The 22,631-nt window shown below is 41.7% G+C and overlaps 1 protein-coding gene across 1 annotated transcript; it reads left to right on the top strand.

Moving 5' to 3' along the window:
• Window positions 1-1,007: 1,007 nt before the first annotated feature.
• LOC103367964 (protein FAM65C-like) lies at window positions 1,008-22,291 on the top strand (the record flags this gene model as incomplete). The annotated part of the gene is made up of 7 exons (XM_008296167.1): window positions 1,008-1,084; window positions 14,496-14,594; window positions 20,464-20,619; window positions 21,162-21,240; window positions 21,325-21,348; window positions 21,451-21,504; window positions 22,142-22,291. Coding segments are annotated over exons 2-7 (561 nt in total), but the record flags the coding sequence as incomplete, so codon positions are not given.
• Window positions 22,292-22,631: the final 340 nt, after the last annotated feature.

The following is a 22,631-nucleotide window of genomic DNA, read 5'->3' on the forward strand; positions in this document are numbered from 1 at the left end:
AAGTAAAAAACAAAGTTCAACACCACTAGAATGAGCTGTGAACAGCAGAACCTTCTCAGCTGTGGACCTTTGAGCTGTATCTATGTCTGCATCATGGCTCCACATGGAGAAGAACTGAACAGAGGAACTGATAAATCTGACCGTGAGACTTCACAAAGATGGAAAATGATCCAGGAAGATGGGAGAGCAACTACAAAATCAGTGTGAGCTTCAGTAAACTTTGCTAAAGAACCAAAAAAGAAGACCAGTCGTTGGTCAGATGAAGATAAACTTGTTGGGCTCAGATGGAGTCCAACATGTTTGGTGTGAACCTGACCAGGACGACCACAGTGGATGCATCGTCCTGACAGTGAAGAAAGTTGGGGAGATGACATTTATAGATGAACGTCTGTGGATAAGCCAAGACTTAAAAGACAACTCCTAGTTTCCAGTAGAGGATTCGTCCAACATGATAATAAACCAAAGGGTACTGCCATAATCTCACAGGTGGTGGTTCTAAAGAAGGAAAACTAAAACTATGAACTGAAAAACTGTTCAGTATGGAGATCTGTGTGCTGCTTTAACGCAAATGCCTTGTTTTCTACCTTGCTGACATGTCCTTAACGTGTTTTTTTTATATGACTGAAGATTGAATATAAGCAAAAAAAACCTGCAAAAACACGGATTCAGACTTTTCTTGTTTAACAATCGTCAGGAACCAATACTGTCAACTCGCATCTTCTGTACAAGTTTCCTTTTTCAAAATTGTATCTGTAGCGTTGAGTAGTTTTGCAGTGTTGTGGGTGAGCTGGTGTGCTGGGGCTGCAGTGAGTCGGGAGAGGGGGTGACTTCATATATCTGCAAATTTCATGGAAAAAAAGCTTCTAAGATGAGTCCTTAGAGGTTTAATTAGCGAGCAGAGAGGGACTTCAGCACATCCCTGTTGTGTATCCTCTATGTGGACGATGCTCTTTTCTATTTTGAATCAATCTTCACACCTTTTGTTTCTTGTTGTTTCAGCGTCGTGTGAAGATGAAGTGACGGCATCTGGGCCCTGACAGCTTCGCAGCTTGGATGTTTCCATCGGACGAAACAGGACAGCAAAGTAAGAACAGCCGGCTGATTTCAAAACATATCGACACATTGGCAGCGAATCCTTCTTCTTCTGTCCCGGCGAACGTAAACAGCCGGGTTTTAATCCGCATCTGACATGGCTCGCATAGCTCCACAGTCGGCTGTTTATTGATTAACACAATCGGGATCAAGTGGACGGTCGCTGTGTGTGTCAGATGTTGTTTTTCGGAGCGTGTGCACGTGAAGCGCCCAGATGTTTGGGAAAACAAAGATGTGCGCCGTGTGCGACGGAGTTCATGTCAATAGATTGGAGGGATTCGGTTACTTTGGAGTCTTTTAATCTCGGCTGGGCCTGAACACACAGGAACCCAGCAACACGCAGCGGGGACGGAGGTGAGCGACAGGCGAGTCAGCGGGCGGGAAAAAGCAGGAAAAAGAAAAAGACGAGATGAAGATGGAGGGTGAACGAGAAGCAGAAATGTGAGAAAATGGAAAAAGAAGCAGAAACTGGAGACGCAGTGAGAGAAAAGAAAGCCGGAGAAATGACAGCCGACTCGTCTCCCTCTCGTCTTTTCGCCTCCTACATAATTATTTTACATTATTTCCTGTCGCAGACGTGAACGCCGTCTGTCCTCCTACAGCTCTGGTCTCCTCTCTGCTCTCTTCATACTCGAAAGTTGTGTCAACGCACAGAAAAGCAAAGTGAGCAAAATGGACTTTTTGGCTGCTTTCGCCACCAGCTAGACAAATAAAAGCTGCTTTTTTAACATAATTTTGTTCAGTCAAATATGCAGCTCTGTCTCCAGTGATAGTTTATCTTATACTATATGTGTGTGTGTCTGATAATTGTTGCTGCTTTAAAGTCTGTATGAGACGGTGGAATTTAAATGTTCACTGTAAAAAGTTAACTTTTAAATAGCTTTAAATGGGATTTTTTTTTCAAAACAGTTTACTGTTGGNATCTTTCACTTCTTTCCCTCCTCTTTTTGCTTCTCAAACTGAATCCAAACATTTCCAGGGAGCAGCCTGATGAAAGTCGGCGTTAACTCCAGTTCACTCACTTAAAACAACAACCTCAGCGCGTGGTGACGACTCCAGAGCCTGATTTTATAAAACCCAGAACATCACTGCGACGCTCTCAGATGTTGGTCCAGCAGGGAAATGTTTTTACGTAATTATTGCTTTTCTTTGTCCTCGATCCTCTAATTACATCGTAGAAGTTGTTGCCGGTCACAGCTTCACCATGTGGACTTGTAGTTTAGCACCACACTGGGCAACAAGAGATCTGCAAAGGCTACAAGAAGAAAGCTGAACACAGTGATGCAACGTTAAACTGGACTGCGTTCGCTTCGCTTTTTGCAAGCCGGGATGTTTGACATCTCCTCCTGCAGAATTTATGTTCTTGAAAAACTCTGTTTCTCTTCGTCTTTGCTGTCAGCAGCCTTCACAAACATCTACAGAAACAGGAGCGTGTCCACGGTTCCTTTGTCTGCATTTTTGAGGAGCTCCGGGTCAAAAGCTTCGATTTGTTTTTCCCGAACATGTTTAGCTTGTAAATCTCAAAAGGAGAAGCTCTTTATAAGTGGCGTAATTTATGCACTCCGAAGTCTGAGCTGCTATTTTAGGAATGCTGCGTGGAAGCTGTGTGTATGCGCACGCACCGGGAAAACATAGCTGTTCACCCAGGAGGCCATGAGTCACGTTTGACCTCCGACCTCTCCAACACGAGCCAACCAATGGCGTCCCGGTCGAGCCAGAGGTGTCGACAGAGCGCTGATCTAAAACCGGTCAAAAACAACTTAACCGAGAACAAATAGACGATAATTAAAAGCTGCGAATCCCTTCACACACTCACGCTCTGTCTTCCTCTCGTCTGGCTCAAGAATCTCTTTCATCCGACGATTTACGACGACTCACTTCGCTGGCACGACTCTCCGCAGGAACGGGTTCGCTCTTAAGACGATAAATGAGGCTTTTTGTGGATTTTGTTTACTTGTGAAACTGCGTAAAATCCCCGAGGAGCATGCAAAGTAATTTAAAGCTCTGTTTCTAATGATCACAGATGATCTCTGAGCCAGAGAGGGTTGGAAATGAGAAGAGGGAGATGGAAAGGTAAGAAAGATGATTACATGAAAAAAAAAAAAAAAGCAGAGGAAAAAAGGAGGCAATGTGAAAACAAAGGGGGAGAAGAGAAGAAGAAAATGTGTTTTCACTGATGGCAGCATGCAGGAGGGATGAGAGAACGGCCACACAGGAGGAAATAAGACCCAGAAACACAATCGCACACAATGAGATTACTGAACAGGCCTACAGGGATCAGCTCAGAGGTGCAAAGGGTTAGAAGGCTTAAAGTTTAAAGCACCGATAATATTTCTTGTTGGAAAGCGAATCAAAGGGCTAAAAAGAGATGTAAAACTACCACAAAGAGATGCAGATTTCCAAAATGAGATGCAAAATGTCCAAAACCAGATGGAAAATGATCAAAATGGGATGCAAAATGACAAAAACCTAAAGATAAATGAGCACAAAGAGATGCAAAATAGGTACAGTGATGCAAAATGACCACAAGGGGATTCAAAATCAGCACAAAGTGAAGCAAAACAGCCACAAAATGAGGCAAATTGCACAAAACTAGATGCAAAATGATCAAAACAATATGTCAAATGATTAATAGCAGATACAAAATGATAAAAACAAAAAAAAAAACGTAGACAAAATGACCACAAAGAGTTGCAAAATAACCACAAAAGGATTCAAAATGGCCACAAACGGAGGCAAAATGATCAAAACAATATGCCACATGACCATTAGCCGATGCAAAATATCCACAGAGATGCAAAATGATAAAAAAATGAAAAAGAGATTTAAAGTGACCACAAAGAGACACAAAATTTCAACAAAGCGATGCAAAACATCCAAAACAAGATGCAAAATTAGCACAAAGGGATTCAAAATGAGCACAGAGGGATACAAAATGTCCCAAACCAAATGCAAAATTATCAAAACAAGATGCAAAATGAGCACAAAGAGATGCAAAACATCCAAAACAAGAAGTAGAATATCCAAAATCAGATGCAAAATGCCCAAAATGGGATGCAAAATGAGCACAAAGAGATACAAGATGTCCAAAATCAGATGCAAAATGATAAAAACCATAAACAAAATGACCACAAAGAGATGCAAAATCATCAAAACTAGATGCAAAACAAGCACAAAAAGATGCAAAATGTTCAAAATTAGATGTAAAATGAACAAAGCAAGACCTTAATTGTCCGAAACCAGATAGAAAATTATCAAAACAAGATGCCAAATGATCATAACTAGAATCCTAAAGAGATTCAAAGTGACCACAAAGAGATGCAAAATGTACAAACTTAGATGGAAAATGACCAAAATGTGATCAAAGTGACCACAACAAGAAGCAAAATATCCAGAACAAGATGCAAAAACAAGCACAAAGGGATGCAAATTGTCCCGGACCAAATGCAAAATGAATCATCCTCATCTCAAACATGTCACTGAGCAGTGGAGCTGCAGAGATCCCCTCAAACACTGTCGCTGATCAACAGATGAGACTCTTAAACACAACGAGTTCAGTCAGGACAGAATCTCTTGGTTCTTTCCTGCCCGAGACCACCGACTTGTCAGGATTTCCCCGCTTTCTGGGGTTTCCATCCGCCATCGCTTCCCAACACTGATGGAGGGAAAGAACTGATCAGAACAAAGTGAAAGCAGCGAATGTGGAGGCGGAAATGAGGCTAATTACACTGAGAGTGATTAGAAACGAGACCAGAGGAACCACATGAAGACCGTGTCGCTGTGCCACACCCTGAGACCAGAATCAGTCCCTGCTGCTGGAGCTTTACATGGAGTTCTCTCACATGTGTGTTAGTGTGTGTCTGTGTTATTGTGTGTGTTAGTGTGTGTTAGTGTGTGTGTGTCTGTCTGTGTTATTGTGTGTGTTAGTGTGTGTGTGTTAGTGTGTGTTAGTGTGTGTGTGTGTGTCTGGTTTGGCCACAGAGCTGTTAGCTTTGCTGCAGACCCTCACATGAGGCCTGTACATCATGCGTGGTGGCAAACACACACAAGTTAACATGTGTCAGACACTTTTACATGCACACACACACACACACACACATATGCAGACACAACACACACACACAGACACACACTCAGGCCCCAGACTCCCACCTCGTCACCACATGGGACCCGTAAATCACCTGCAGGTCAAGGCTCATTTTTTAGGACCAGATCTCACCTCGACTTTCTTCTACACAAAGTAACACACACATGAAGTAACACACAGACACACACTAGACAACACACAGACACACACTATGTAACACACAGTGATGCACACAACACACACACATCTCCAGGAATGTGTCTCCCTCTTTTCATTTCACGATCCAGAAATCTTTTTTTCTTTTCCTTTCAGTAAAACCTCCAGTTAGAACATTTGCTCTCTTGTTGGCTTAATGTTATTTTGTTTACACGTCCTCACGTGCGTTTGTTATTGTTTGTTGCCTTCTCAGAACTTGTCGGGAAGCAGGAAGTGTTCCCACGACTGGCCTGGCCAACACTAGCCAGACGTTCTAGTGACGTTTTAGACAAAAGATTTTAGTTTGCTTGTACGATAACAAAAGAATAATCTCAAACCAACATTAAAAAAAAAAACAGTTTCAAGATGAGTGATTGGGACGTTTTGCTTGCAATGTTCTGAAGATGTTCTTGAGAGAACACCAACAGAACGTTCTTCCACAAAACAGCATCACATAACAAAAGGAAGGACGTCCTCGACCGCTTTAGGAATATGTTGTAGAGCGTCTTTGTAGAACGTTGTGCTGCCTTTAAGAAGAACATTCAGAGAACTAAAAGAAAACTTTCCGCGGAAAACGTTGCTAGAACTTTGACGCAAACCATAGTGTTCATGCAAGTCTCCTCTTTGCCGTTCTAGTCGCTGACTCGTCCAATAAACAGGCATAAATATTAAAAAATGTCTAAAAATAAGGTTCGTGCACGTGTTGAAAAGCAGCAGAACTCTTCCTGCATGTTATAAACCAAACAGAAGGAGGACATTTGCGTATTTCTGTCTTTATTTTAATAGTGAATGTGCGGTTTTGTGCCTTTCGCCTCTGGAAGAAACGACCTTAAAGCCCTGCTGGAAGTCACATGAGAGTTCTGTGGCTCGTTGCTATTCACGCTTCACAAAGTTCAGTAATATTCTGGATTAAAACAAACTCTCTTGGTTTCTAATTCAAGCAGCTCCTGAAGACTGTGTTAAATTAAATCAGCCGTCGTCGACATCTTTCTCTGGTTTTCTGTCCTCTGCTCTCAGTCAGATGTGACTTTGGGTTGTTTCTGCTCTACTTCTCTTTTTCCTGCAGCCTCTCCGTCGGTGTAAACACTGGAGCTCTCTGTGTTCCTTAAACTGGGAGTTGCAACATCCAGCAGCTTCAGCTGTGCACCGCTGACCCTCTTTAAACAGCTCATTTACACGAGTTGAGGGCGTGTCAGGATTTTAAACGCCGCTGGAGGCGACCCGGGACGGTTCTCGTGTCGATTTGTGCATTTCTGCTGCGATGATGTACCTTCTGATTTTACTCATTTCGACAGCATCAGGTCTAATATCCGCTCTCCTGCACTGGTTGTGTTTTGTTAAGCTTTGTTTTTTATTATCACGTTAACAAACGCAGCAGAATGTCCAAAATGAGATGCAAAATGAGCACAAAGAGGTACAAAATGACCAAAGAAAGATGTAGTATGTCTAAAATGAAATGCTAAATGTCTAAAACCAGATGCATAATGAGCACAAAGGGATTCAAAATGAGCACAAAGACATGCAAAATGTCCAAAACTAGATGCAAAATGACCAAAATTAGATGCAAAATGATCCAAGAAATATGCAAAATGACCACAAAGAGATGCAGAATGTCCAAAACCGGATTCAAAATGATCAAAACAAGACACAAAATAAGCACAAAGCAAAGCAAAATGGGTACAGGGATACAACGGGACTACAAAGGGATGCAAAATTAGCACAAGGGGATGAAAAATAAGCACACAGTGATGTAAAAATGAATACAAAGAGATGCAAAATGTCCAAAGCCAGATGCAAAATTATCAAACCAAGATGCAAAATGAGCACAAAAGGATGCAAAATGCTGACAAAGGGATTCAAAATGATCACAGAGATGCAAAATGTCCAAAACCAGATGCAAAATTAGTGCAAAGAGATGCAAAAATAAGTACAGACATGCAAAATGAGCAGAAAGTGATGCAAAATTTTCAAACCCAGATGCAAAATGATTTTAAAAAGATGCAAAATGAGCACAAAGAAATGCAAAAAGTTCCAAAACTAGATGCAAAACGAGTACAAAGGGATGCAAAATGAGCACAACATGTGCAAAATTACCACAAAAGGACCAAAATGTGATGCAAAATGAGCACATCCCCAAACATAAAACAGTGGAGCTGCAGAGATCCCCTCAAACACTGTCGCTGATCAACAGATGAAACCGTTAAATACAACAAACAACGAGTTCAGCTGAGACAGAATCTGTTTATCGGACGATTTTTTCCTGCCTGAGTCCAACTTTCTCAGATTTTCCAGGTTTCTCAGGTTCTATCGTCTCTCCTTTTCCATCTTCTACCACCACGCTAACGGCTCCTCCTGCTCCGTCCACATGTGGTGGATGTTTGTTGCTTCTAAAGGAAATCCCCCAAATTCCTCTGAACAAACACCGAGCGGAGATTTAAGGAGCAGTTTGTTTCTGCAGAATCACACTCGCTGCACCAAGAATGTGTGAAGCAGCAGCAGTGACGAGTGTAAAACTGTGCTGGTGTGGAGCAGCTGAAGCTTCCAGCAGGTGACTCTGGCCGCTGACAGGTTGAAAACTGTTGTGGATCAGACGGATGTGTTCTGCCTGTTTGATCGCCCGATGTGCATCACATTCTTCTTCTTCTTGTCTTGTCTCAGCTGCTCGACGTGGCGTCCGGCCAGAGCTGAAGTTTGTAACCAGCTGATCCTTTTGTTTGGGATTCCTCGGAGTCTTTACGCAGCGTTTGTTAATCTTATACAAAGAAATACGCAGCTGTCACGTTTCATCTCCGCAGAGGGTTTTAGCACCGACGGCAAACAAGCGTCGGTCTTCGTGTTCTGCACCCGAACGCTGGTGTGTTCCTGTTTACAACCTAAACAAACAGCTCGGCTTGGCGATATGTTGGTTTTCTGTTGCTGCTTTGGTCCATTTTGTTCATGTACCCAAAACTTCAAAACCACCTGGATGAAGTTGTCATTCAGGGCGTCCTGTGGGTTCTGTGGGTTCTGGTTTGGGGCCTCCATGGATCAAACTTGTTCCTCTGCTCGATCAGATTGGCATTTGAGGAGTTACTTTGGAGGCCGATTCATCGTCTAGAGCTCTTGGTCGTGCTCCTTGAGCTGTTGCTGTAGTTTTTTGCGGTGTTGCAGGTTGCAGTGCCACATGAATGCGAGGAGCCAACGTTTCCCAGCAGAACATCTCGTTTTAAGAGGATCGATGTCTTTCATGAACCCGTCGGTGGTTTTAATGTTCTAACTGACCTTCTTCTACCTCTGACGGACTTGTTTTTAGGTGAAAGTCTTTCTATCGACTGGAATTTCTTGCTTGACCTCCGTGTGAACAAACACAGCGATGGAACAAATTAAAGTCAGATTCCTTGTGCACTTTATTTGCTATATTTTTGCTCACTTTAACTAATCCAAAAAAATTCTAATTTCAAATCTCCACATGCCATCATCACGGTCGGTGCACCATCTACAGCAGAAAAGTTCACACATTTTTTTTTATTGTCGTAAGTTTCGTGACAACTTACAGGAAGTGAACCACAAGTTAACAGGAAATTTCTCAATTTTTACAATTACAAGACAATGCCCAGGTGATGACTACTTCTGTGTTTTATTATTTAACTTTACTTTTTAAATTAACTCAGTTTATTAATTTAGTTTTTAAATGGATTTTGCATTGAATAAAATATATTATATATCATATTTTTTACTATAAATGTATCATTACATAATTGTAAATGTGTATATTTTTAATAAATGATAGATTAACGGCTAAATAACAGAAAAAAGTAAAACATTTTGACTGTTGATACTCCAATAATTTATAGAAAACGTCCTTATTTTTTCACTGTTACACTATTCATTTATTTAAAAAAAAAAAGTAGATTTTAAAAAATTAACATTTCTTTTATACTTTATGTTACCATAAAAAATGCAGCAAATTTTCTTTTATAGTAGATATCCCTTGAACAAATGAACAACATTCTACAGTATACATAATAAATATGACACACTTATCACAGAAATACAGATTTATTTATTTTTACTGTTGACACACTGTTAATGAGCTGCCAGTGTTTGTTCACATATTTCAAGATCTATTACTTAAAGTGAATATAACATGATATAATTCCGTTTAATCATCATTGTCTGATAAAATGACGACTCACTTGAATTTTATTGAATTAATTTCAGGATATAAACGATGTTTGGACACATTTGGTGCCGTCGTGTCCTCGTAGTGATAAAATGAGGGTGTGGATGCTTCACGTCTGACTTTAATCATCTTGAACAGCTTTTAAAGTGAGTCGTGTTTCTCTTTAAGCGGTTGTACGTCGTCGTCATGAGCTGCAGGTTCTCCACGAGGGAAGACTGAGAATTAACGAGCCGGAAATAACTGAAAAAAACCTGATCATACCAGTGAAAGAAAATCCACTTGATTTCCTCCACAGGGAAAAACTGAGTGTGTTGTTGTGAGTGTGCAGCGCGACACACTCGGAGTGCTCACTTGGCCGACTCTGGTTGCTAATGATCGGACCTGGTTTCTCCATCGCCGGCTGTTTTGTGCGGTTGCCTGGTGACTCTGCTGGTTTTGGCAGCGGGGCCGGCGTGTGCTGCTTCACATTCTGGGTCAGGACTCCAAACTGGGTTACTTTGAGCTGCTTCCACTGGCAGCGCGCTCCGGTTCTGCCACGCTTCTGTTCAAACGCCGGCCACCGGGGCTCCAGACCGAGTGACTGACCTTGATTTAGTTTGTCTGCTGAGGTGCTGTTAAACCAGAGTTCACAGGTCTACTTTTAGCACCAAGACCTGCAGAAAATACAAACACAAACTGATGAAAAAGGCCGAGAGAGTCATGAATACCTGCACATTCATGAAGTTTGTTTAGATTTCCATGAGCAGCTCTTCTTTGCAACCGCATAACATTTTAACCTTTGGCAGGCAGAGATCTGAGAATAAATAATTCTCTCCTAAACTCTGTCCGCTGTTCAAAATGCTCACAAAAGCAGCTCATGTAGATAAACTCACCTGGTTTCAGGTAAATCTGACATTAAAACTCCTTGTTTGGCTGCTCAAGCTGCAGTCACTGATGGAGACTAGAAGCTTCTCTGTGCACAGTGACTGCGAGGCGTTCAGGGAACATCTGGAAACTGCAGCATCTGTTGCTAAGAAGATGTTCAATAAAATGTGAAATGTTATGGGTAAAACTTTATGTATACTTGGCCTTACCTTAGTTTAAGTCTAATTTTGGGGCAGATTCGTAGCAGGAGTGCAGCACAATCCCCCCCCAAAAAACAATAAAAGCTAAATATCAGATATTTCCGATTTCGTGCAGCCCTACTTAGCAGAAGCTTTTATCAACATTTGCACCTGTCTTGCAGGTAAATTTAGCGACACAACTTAAACCACTGCAACACTTTTAGATATACAGAATATTTAAGCTGGCAGCTCACTGGACATAATTCAAATTTTACGAGTACATTTTTACCAGTATGAATGCATACTTTATTTGTTTGTTAGACTGTTTTTGGGCAGTGGAGCAGCTCCTTTTCCTTCCACTGAATCAGGCTTTTCACCATCTAAAGGGATGTCAACATGCAGTTTCAGAACAGCCAATGAGAACTAGGGTTAGGGTTAGACAAATAAAAACAACTAAAAAAAAATAAAATAAAATCCACAATTGGTAAAAATCTTCCATCATGGGCTCAATTTTCAAAAAACTAAAAGGCAAAGGTGCAGGAATCTGATTATTCTCAGACTATCTGAGTCACAAAATGCTGTTAAAGGGATATTTTTGCCAAATGATGCCAAAAAATTACTGCTTCATCCAGACTTAACACAAAAAAACTGCATAAGTCCTCAAATTCTGTCCAGTACATATCATATTATCGCCTCTTATAGGATTGAAAGAAAAGAAACATTTAAACTAAACTTTATTTTGCAATTCAAGATGCATTTTACGCCACCTTTGCACAATAAAGTATTTCTGTATTAAATTAGTTCTACATAAAGTTCCCCTGATGAGTAGCTGGAAACCCCCCAGCAGCAGGTTTCTGTGATGATGATCAGCTGCACATCGCTGAGCTTTAACAAGATGCTGAGCGATGATGATGCTTTGTTTTTTTTCCCCCGTATTAAACAGAAATCAGACTCACAAAGGCTTGAACGGCGACTCGCTCTGAGCTCGTTTAGAAGCAGATGACAAACAGAACAGTGGTGTTGTTGTTTTAGCTTCCACCCAGCTCGGCGTTCACAGAAACCACATGTAAGAACAGATGGCATCCAGACTATGTGTGAGTGTGCATAAAAAAAAAAAAAATCTTCCTTACACGTAGGACTTCTCTGTGGAACTGCAGTACCTGTGTAAGCAGGATTTATTCACACTGACTGACCTTTTAACTTCTAATGTCTTGCTGTGTTTGTCTCTCGGCTGTCATGAGGGAAATGCCTTTGCGGCCACTTTCTTGTTTCTTCATTTGTCTGAAGCTATTTCCTGCAGAACCAGCTGAAGATGCTGCCAGCCGCAGCTATAATCATCACTCCACCAACACTAGTAGTCGCCCAGAGCTTCCTCCTTTATAATTAGGCTCCATCAGGACTCATTTGGGCTTTCAGGGCTGTTTGTGTCGTCCTATTGTTGTTCTGTTTCTGTACAAAGAAAAAAAGTTTTCCTCTTTTATTGCTTTTCAACATCGAATCATGGTCGATTTAGTTTGATTTTTTTGGACAAACATCATGAGTGACCAGACATTTTTAGGTCTAGTCACAAATTCTCAGTTGAATCGAGGTCTGGGCCTCCAGAACATTCACCTCGTCGTCTTTAAACCATTTCTTTGGCTGTTTGATTCAGATCATTGTCAGATCATCAAACAAGTCTTCTCCAAGTCTCAGTTCTCCTGCAGACTGCATCAGGTTGTCCTCCAGGACTTCTCGACACTTTGCTGCATTCATTTATCCTCTACCTTTACAAGCCTTCCAGGACCTGCTGCTGAGAAGCTTTCCTACATCATGATGCTGCCACCACCGTGCTTCGCATCATGATGCTGCCACCACCGTGATTCACCTCATGATGCTGCCACCACCGTGCTTCACCTCATGATGCTGCCACCACCGTGCTTCACGTCATGATGCTGCCACCACCGTGCTTCACGTCATGATGCTGCCACCACCGTGCTTCACGTCATGATGCTGCCACCACTGTGCTTTACAGCGGGGATGGTGTGGCTGTGGTGATGATGTGCCATGTTTTTGTGTCTGACAAACATCTCTGGAGCATCTCGTCTTGATGTCCATAAGCTAAATTTTGGCCTCCGACCAAAGAATCTTCTTCCTGTTGACTTCAGAGTCTTCCACATGCCTTGAGCTTTTTTCAAGAGTGTCTTTCTCTTTGCTGCTCTCCAATAAAGCTTTAACTGGTGAAGAACAGTTGTTGCATGAACCACAACCATACCATGACCACTAGAGCACATTCACTAAACTCAGAAGATCTTTATTTGACTAAATGTGCCGCGTCTTGCATCAATCGGCTGCATCTGTGTTGAATTAGACAAGTCACTTTTAAGGGGGGGAATACTTAAACAATCATTTATTTTACATTTTTAATGAACCCACATTACTAGGTCATAAACTGTTTTCACTCAGACATGCAAGTCTTTCTTTTTTTTTGTAAATTCTTGTCAACAAAGATGATTCATCGTCGAAAAGCAAGACAAGGAGAAAACCTTCAAGGGGAGTCAGCACTTTTTTAAAAAAATAGATTCCTGTTGGAATATCGGCGAGTCAGATGGATGCTGAGCGTTTGAGGAACCCGAAGCTGACCTGAAATAACAGAAATGCAAGTTTAGAAATGGAAGGAGAGGTTCACTGGAATGTTCAGGTTAAACAATTTTCAGACGTAAAGTGAATTTATTATTTATGTGGGGTTTTAATTAAATGGTGATGCAGTTTTTTTTTTGTTGTAGGGGGAGTTGGAAACCATACTTTTGCATTCTGTGAAGCCTTCCTGCAGATATCGTTGTCTTACTAGATGATATGAGTCGAGTCCCTTATGATGAAGAGAGGAGGCGCATGTCTTATGTTGTATTTCTGTTAGAAATTATGATGGCATCTGATTAGAGAGTCAGAGGATTTCCACAGTGTTGTTGAAGGTGAAACATGAATGTCTGTACCTGGTGTCATCCGTCTTAAAGCTACTGAGATGTTTTACCGGGTACAAAAAGGGGATCCTCATGAGGTCACCATGACTTTTTGCAAACTCTGGTCCAAAGTGAAACCTGGTAGTGATGCAACAGGTGGCACTAAAGTAGTCCATCGTCTGGGCATCAAAATTCACGCAGCTCCTCCGATACTCTCTGAAATGCTGCAGTCTGATTTGAAGTCGCGCACCAGCCAACAGACCGGCAATGCGACCCTTAGAGCCGGGATGCTAACGTGGCTAAAACTCTGGTGCTCTGCCATCGCATGCAGTAAAGTTACGTAGTAAACATAACTGGCCTCCATCTGCATTCCAGTTTGTGCGCATATTTGTGGCTCGGTGTCAAGATGTTTCTCCGTTAATGCGTCCCAGAGATGTTTCCTGTTTTGGACCGTCTCGGAGTAAGGGTGGTCCGGCTGATTTACGCGTTTGCGTGAGCGCCTGTGTAAACAGACGACAAGGTGAAAACAGACAACAGAGCCAGTAACCAGTGATAAAAACAGCTCAGGTGGAGAGTGTTTGTCCCAGTTTTACATCCTCGGCTTTCATAGCCACTAGTACCTACAGGGACAGCAGATGCCTTCTCATGACACGACTGGATCTCAGAGGTCTGGCAAAGATTTTGCTGAAAAAAAAAAATCCTCTCTGGACATCTTGAGGCAGTCATGTGAAACTGGTTTCCTGCTGAAAACGCTGGTTTGAGTACAAAGACGTTGGGAGTATCATCATTTTATTGGTTTGAAATTGGTGTGGTCGAATTTTCTCATGAAAGTCTGGCAGCTCGTCTCTCCATCGACACAGTTCTTCAAATGTCGAGCCATTTCTGAGCTGGTGTGGAGAGTTTGTCTGAATGAGGATAATTTGGATTTAATAGGGGATGGGAATGTTTTTGGACTGAAATGTGTCTCTTTGCGTCTGCAGGATGTCGGTGAAGCTGCGATTTGACTCCCCCTCAGATGGAAGTTTGCTCCACAGGAGCCGATCATTCACCGGGTTCAGCTCTCTGACGGGTCGGCGACGGTGAGTGACGGCAGAAAGAACCTTTAAACCTTCAAGAAAACAACTTGATCGTTTTCCGTCATCATCTACTTCACAGTCAATCCAAATCCTCTGCCTTAGCTTGACTGAGATGATTATACGAGCAGGGTGTGGCGGCTTTAGGAGATGACTAAACAAATCAAGGCTAACCGCACGGCTTAAAAGCGATCCCATTTAGTCGCCCCTTAATGCAGTTGGAATTATCACAGTTTGTTTTTAATTATTAGAAGGGAAGGAGAAGGTCTTCGGGGAAATGTCAGAAATGCTCCTTTATCTCTCAGCTGTCTGGAGGGGCGTGTCCGACGGCGTTTGATTGACGGCTGGCGGGGAAACAAAAGACGAGTCCACAAACTTGTGCTGCAGCCGCATACCATGAGCCGACAGAATGTATTTATTTAGTGGTGTTAAGGACAAAAGACTGCCAGAGGAGACGTTTACATGCTCTTTAATGGCCTTGTTCAACCAGCATTCAGCAGCTCAGGACACACTTTTACCAGCGTTGTGGCAAGAAATGAACACAAAATCCAAAAAATGAGCAACATGCAGCTCCAGTGATGCTGTTTACATTCTTGCTGCTCCCCAATGTAACATATGTATGTATGGAAGATGAAGGAGACGGCTTAGACGGACGTGAAATTGCGATCTGATATGCTGATTCTGATTCAGCTGCTGCAGGACATTTTGCAGACGGCGTTCGTTCTATTTTGGATTTGGCATTCAGAGGCACTGACATGATGCAATGTGGACCAAAATTTTACTCCAATGTGAACTTAGACAAATCTTTTACCTTAAATTGCTAAAACCTGGTGGCTTTAATGAAGAATTAGGTCTGACTGGATCTAATTAATGATATGATCCAGTCTGTGTACGAGCTGACATTTGCATATGTAGAATTATATTACTGTCTGATGTGAGCTGAGCAGCTGACAGTCTGTTTAAATACGTGTCTAATCAAACCCTACATTGCTGACGTGCACCAGCAGAGCAGCCCACATGTACAGTGACTCACTATTTATGTTTCATTCTGCACGAGGAAAATCTTTTCCAACGTTTGCACATTTTTTTTCCCCCATGTAGCGTATCAGACAAGTATTTAAATCCAGATTCCTTCCAAGACATTCATGTAACAGCTGGTTTCACTAAAGGATCAATAACCATCAATAACAACACTCTGTACTGTCATCTGGATGAAAAACATTCTGCCTACTGCACCATGGAAATGATTTGTATTCCTTGTCCCAAGTTGTAACAACATGTCATTTATATTTTGGGAAATAAGCTTAATTTTCATGCCAAAAAAAAGAAAATGTACATTAAAATGTACTGGGCACCGTTTAGCATCATTGTTCAATAGACCCATAAAGTTCTCTGAACATCAGATGTAAACATAAATACATGTACAGTGGTCACATTGCTCCTCATGTCAGACAGAAAAACACAAAAGGCTCCAGTGGATGTTTCTAGAAAGCTGCCTGTTTGCACTTTAGCTTCAATAAAGCAGCTGGTAACAGATCACCCTGTAATACTGTATTAATGTGGTTATTCCTGTGGTGTGTTTGAGCACAGGACTTCTGGAGGAGTTAGAACTTCCCACTGTGTTTGGGATCCACTGATTGAAACCAATCAAGCTCCCTCTGACTCTGTTATGATGAGTTATGAAGCTGTGGATGACGGAGAAGCTCCTCGGACAGTCTCTCCTCTACACAAGCGTTTGTTTTGAGTAACAGTTTGTTACGCCGAGCCCAGGGGTACCTGAACGCAACATGAAATGCCATCCTTCACCAGTCTCAAGCAGCCACACGAAAGCCATTTCACAGGGAAATTAATTATTTATTTGCAATAAATGCGATGGTGTAACAAAAGTTGTGGTTAACACAAAAAATCATTGGTAGCATATAAATTAAACTGAGAGTGAGCTCTGCCAAAACCACACTATACGATGGGAGTCCCAACTTGCCTACCAAAATAAAAAGGAGCAAAATTAAATACAAAATCTAGCCTCCCTCTCTAACTTAAACAAGAGAAAACAGGTTAAACAAAAAGGTAGCAGCTGGCTCCATTCATCCAAGACTTTACTTTACAACATAACGCTGAACTTTGTGTGCCGGTTGGGACGAAGTGAAGAATGGAACGCCCATCTGACGTCCTCCTTCTGCATTAAATACCAGGACTTCTGTAGGTCGGCCAATCCAGTCCACGGCACGGCGCAGCCTGTTCTACATATTAAATAGGCACACACACACACACACACACACAGATCGAAGGAAAACCGACATACTAATATGACCACAGTCGTAACAGTTGTTTTCCTGGAGCACGTACGGAAGCTCGTCACGACTTTTGGGCTGCTTGTGGACGTCCATCCGGGGATCTGCAAGGGTTAACGCAGCTTCAAATTTACATCATGTTTATCCACCACAACCTCTCCAACCTCACAGTGCTGTTCTGTAAAACCGGAGAAACTCTGATGCATTAATTGTCATTGAATATTGATGCAGCTGGAGCAGATACCAAAGGAAATGTTGTACACATCCCTGTGACGCCAGCTGCTTTGACGATGTTTGAGTTTGTTACCTTTAGAAAAGCTTGTTGTTTTTTTTTTTTTAAAGATTATTTTTCTGGCGTTTTTGCCTTTATTAGTCAGTACAGTGAGAGTGAAACAGGAAAGGGGGAAGAAGAATGGGGAGAAACCTTGCAGCAAACTGTCGTGAGCGGGAGTCAAACTCACGAACGCCACACCAGGGAACTACAGCCCCTGTTCATGGGTCGCCCGCTCAACCAGGTGAGCTATAGGGCCGCTCATACCTTTAGAAAACTTTGACCAACTGGATGCAGACTTCAGGTATCAGGCTGCACCATCTGCTCGTCACCAGTTTAAAATCCCTCCAACAACAACCTCTGAACAGCCGCCTACTCGTGGTTTTGAAGAAGATAAAATAAGCCTTTACTAATCTCAAGTCATGATGGCGCAAACATTTAAGGAATGTGGCACAAAAATAAGTACTCGTACTAAAAATAGACATTATTGCACATCAGTGGTATTGCACGGATGTTTTGATAAATAGAAATACTGATAGGAGTGTTAGTATTGCAACGATTGTACTGAAGAGCATATACTCTAATATAGAAGCTAAGCGGCTAACCTGCAGCTCTCCACCATGTGCCCCCACCATCTCAAAGCAAAGCCACTCAGATGGATGGTGCAAGAAGGTCAGACTTGCTTTATTCATTCAGTGAATTAGCCATTTTCACACCAGTGCTCATCTCCCTGTGTGCAAATATTCCACCTAAACAATTCCCCCATGCCTGTTTTGCTGGGGCACCATTGCTGCATCCTGGGCTGAGCACCACCCAAGACGACTGTGGTTGTTTTAAAGCTGTGCAGACAAACCAGAGCCTCTTTCCTCCATTATTGCAGCATGATAAAGACTCAGGGTTATGGATGGGTTTGCTCGGCCTTTAGAGTAAGTCAGAGCAGCTGTTTCCAGTCTTTCTGCGAAGTTGAGGTAACCGGCTGCAGATTCCAGCGACATATTTATCATACGGACGTGAGCGTTCCAACTCAACCATGTATCTCCCACTTACCTCACTCTCCTTCACTTTTTAAATACACCTAAACTTCTCATAGTTACACAAATGCAGCGTCTAACATGCATTTTAAATGGGCGTAGTTTCGAAATATAGCGTCTGCTCTGAGTTTTTTGTCATCGGTTGACGAGTCCCGCGGCTCGTTCGTGTCCCTGAAAGTTCCTCACATTGTTTTGACAGTCGCAGCTTTTGTCTGCATCCACTTCACCCCCCCGACGGCATTTTTCACATTTCACGCAACGAGTATTTTAATTCACCCGAGTCGAAACCATTTCAAAGCCCAAACTACTTGCTGTCTAAACCAACACGAGAGAAGCTTGTTAGGTGACAAATGTCTGAGGAATTATTTCCCAGAGGAGCTGTAAGTGTGGCGGTGAATGACAGGAGGCAGAAAATAAAGCGCAGGGAAATTACAACGAGAAACTCCGACCAGATTCTGGCCGCATGTCGGCTGTAATAAATCCTCCCTCCGTTTTTTTTTGTTTTTCCTTCTCCCCATTCGGCCGAAACAATAAATAAGAGAAAATTAAAACTGTCTCGTGTTGTGTTGAGGGAAATCTCGTCACGCTCAGACCGCTCCTCGCAGACAGTGAACGCACCACAGAGGGGAAGACGTTATTTGTGAATGAAGGATGAGCGACCCCGGTTAGTCGCCGTCAGGTCCCACGAGAGCGAGCGAGAGGGAACAAAATGTCAAAAAAAAAAAAGGACAGCCAGCTGGAATCCACTTCCTGAGTGTGTGTGGATGTTTACACTGTACACAAACATCCAGACATTTTTCCATTTTAAACTTAGATGCACACAAACATTCTCTGGTCATTCCTGAGCACTTCCTGTCTGCTGTCGTTATGATTCTTTGATGTTTAATCACACTCAGGGTCTTTGCATTTAATGTGATATATTAACAGAAAGCTTGAAATGAAGTTATAAAACTGGACATTATAAGCCCAAATTTGGCAAAGAAGTCAAAAAGAAGATGAGCGAGAAGTTCATTTTCTCTTTTATGGAAGAAGTCAGTTTATCATCAGTATCAGCAAAGCTCGAAATTAAAGATATCAGTGGGGTATATGTGTATTTTATTTTATTTTTATGTGTTTAATGTCTTTAGACAATCGGGCACGCAGAGTTTTTATCGTAAAATCCAAGTTTTATTCCAATTAGTTTCTTTTCTGCTTCTTATCTAGAGACTTCTTTTGCATAAGTTCATACACGCAGCAAAGAAAGCTTCATTTTCCAGGAGAAATCTGCCTGTTTTTGTTGTTTTTTTAATCCTCCTCCATGATAATAGTAACTAAGATCTTATTTACATGACAGTTAAGAAACCAAGGGGATAAAAAACAAACTCGAAACTGATTGAAATCTCTTTACTGTCGTGCAATTTTTGTTCTTTGGATGGTTCTCCTGCTGGAATGTTCCTCTTCTTCAAGCTTCTGCAGACTGATAGTCATCTAGTCAGACAGTATTCTGGTTCATCCACAGCTGGTGCATCTATAAATATCATCTCCTCAACACCTTTTGCTCTCGTGCAGCCTCCTATCATCCCTCCCACCTCCTGGTCAGGTTCACACCAAACATCTGGACTCCGTCTGAGCCCAACAAGTTTATCTTGATCTTATCTCCCAACATTCATCAGGCTTGTTTTCATGTTTTTTTAGTCAGTGTTTAATCATTGCTTAGTTGTACCGAATAGCGACCAAAGATGTTTTTCTGAATACCGTCCACAGAGGTTGATGTTCTGAAGTGTCTGAGCTTCACACTAACTCTGGTTTCCATTGATAACTCCTGGACCAAGTCTGAAGCAGCTGCCTTTGTCTGTTTTAACAGCTGGATCATGAAAGTATTTCACTGTGTGTGGAGTCATTGTAGGAGGACGACCACTGCAGCCCTGATCAGAGCTACTATGGTTCCTTCTAGACCTCCTGGTTACTGCTCACACTGGGCTTCACTGATGTTTAGTTGGTCTTCCTGGATCCTTTTCCATTTTTATGAAGTCTCACTTAAATTATTCAGTTCCTCTGTTCAGTTCTTCTCCATGTGGAGCCACGATGCAGACAGACACAGCTCATAGGTCCAAAACTGAGAAGGTTCTGCTGTTCACAGCTCATTTTAGAACCATGTTCATGCAGTTAAACTGATTGGAAATTGAGTTGAGTACTGAAGTTTCTCCGTCGTCTTTCTAGAGGATTTGGTTTTTGCTGATTCATACGATGCAACGCTCGACTTTCCAGCTTAGAAATAACACGACTACTGTCTCTGTTTTCAGGCCGCCCTCTGCTCGAAACTCTCTTCGCTCCAAAGCCTCCAGTGCGGGTAAATCTCCCAGGATGCACCTGTCCCCCCGCCGAGGGTCCGGCGCCATCTGGTCCATGCAGCCGGATCAGGTCGACAGGGTTTTCCAGGCGCTGCGCAAAGGACTCAAGTATGTGTAGTATCTTTGACACGTGATGAAGTAGAAGTAGCGAAAGAAGCTCTCAGATGAAACCAGTAGAATAATGGCAAATGTGGTTCCCAATCTAGAGGTTGCGCCCCTAAAAAGGGACACGAGATAAATGTGAGGGGTCATGAGATGATTAATGAGCCTTGAACAGAAGAAATACCACATAAATCTACTACTGCATACTAAAACATGGAAATCTGTGCACTTTTTTGGCACTTTTTGCTCAGTTTTGGGTCTTTTTTTAAAGAATAATTGTATAATTTTGCAAATTAGATGCATTTATTTGAGTTTGAAGGGGCTTTAACAGTTTATAACTCAAAAAAAAAAAAAGAGTAGTGGAGAGAGTAGTGGTTTAGTCTTTTCTCTTTATATTGTATGTAATCAGAAACTATAGCTGACAAATGAAGGTAATGGAGTAAAAAAGTGTAATGTTTTCTTGAAGGTAAAGCTGTCGGCTGTTGGTCTGCTCTACATTTTGTAGTTCTTCTTTTATAATCAGATCACACTGACGCGATTCTTTGCAGGGAATATCTGGAGGGTCACCAGGCAGAGATGGACTTTCTGTCCTCACAGCAGAGAGAAACCAAGAGAAACTCCAGACTGGTGAGAAGAGAAACTCTGTGTGTGTGAATAGGATTGTATGTAATATAATATATACTATAAATGATGCCTTTTCTCTATTTCCAGGCTTTTCTTTATGATCTGGAGAAGGTAATCTGCTTTTTTAGTTCAAATTAAACAGATTTGAGTGCTTTAATATGAATGTTTAATGGTCATTTAGACACTAAAACATGACTATTTTGGTTTTTGCAGGAGATCAGAGCGTTGGAGCGATACATACGACGATTAGAATTTCAAATCAGCAAGGTGAAATAGTGCTTTTTAGATTTTTATCTGGATTTTTACGGGTTTTTCTTGGGTTTAGTGGATGTTGATGCACGTATATGACTGTTTGTCAAACATTTCACGATTGTTTTAATCAATTGCGTAGAGATTTTTTGTATGGATTTGAGAATTTGAAGAAAAGGATGAGAAAATTAGATTTTTAGGTAATAAAATGTGCAAAGTTCCAGCAGATTTCCTCAGGTTGGCTAAAGGCTGGACCTGTTTGAGAGATGCTTGGTTGATTTAATCCATGTAGTTGTCCTTAAAGTTTTTAATCCAAAATATTTTAATCTATGTGAGGCTAAATAAATTTATGTTCAAGGCCTGATCGAGAGATTGTCAGATTCCCAACTGTTCTTGAAGTACTCATCTGTGAAATAACTTGAACACCAATTTTAAAATTTTCTATTTAATCTACATGTCAAACACATTGCGCAAAATGCTCAGCAAAGACGGACTAATAAAAGATGTAAAAAATGTAAACATGATCATCTGTTCGTAGCATCAGTACCCTGATGTTTTTGTCTTTTCATGATTGAAGCATCTCCACTAGAGCTGAGTTTCGAGGCGGTATTGAAATAAACATTTATTTATTCTGCTGCCCTCCGTCTGCATCCAGGTGGAGGAGCTGTACGAGACCTACTGCATCCAGTGGCGGCTGTGTCAGGGAGCCGTCAACATGAAAAGAGCCTTTTCTCTGTCGCCGTCCACCAGAGCGTCCAGAGAAAGTCTGCTGGAGCTCGGACGCAACCACCGACACAGTCTGCAGGTATTTAACTCAGAACCGAGGAGGTTTTAGTCAGAGAGGTCCTCGAAGAACTGTTTCAGAATTAACAGTTAGGTGTAAAGTTCTGGTTTGAACAAAAAGTGATGGAAACGGTGCTTCAGTGTCATTTAGTTTATTAATTAGTTCAGCTGTGTTGATTGTGAGGTAGTTTGTTTTAGACTCAAATACTTCAGCTTGGTTCAAAAACTAACAAAAACATGGAGACAGCGACTGTGTGGTGACGAAAATTCATTTATTTTAACCAAAAAAACAAATAGCAAACCATTTTCCTGTGAACTGTAGTGGTATAGATCAGTTAGAGTGAATATATTTTATCTTTAGA

The sequence above is a fragment of the Stegastes partitus genome, unplaced genomic scaffold (genome assembly GCF_000690725.1).
Source record: "Stegastes partitus isolate 25-593 unplaced genomic scaffold, Stegastes_partitus-1.0.2 Scaffold1107, whole genome shotgun sequence".
Classification (NCBI taxonomy): Eukaryota; Metazoa; Chordata; class Actinopteri; family Pomacentridae; genus Stegastes; species Stegastes partitus.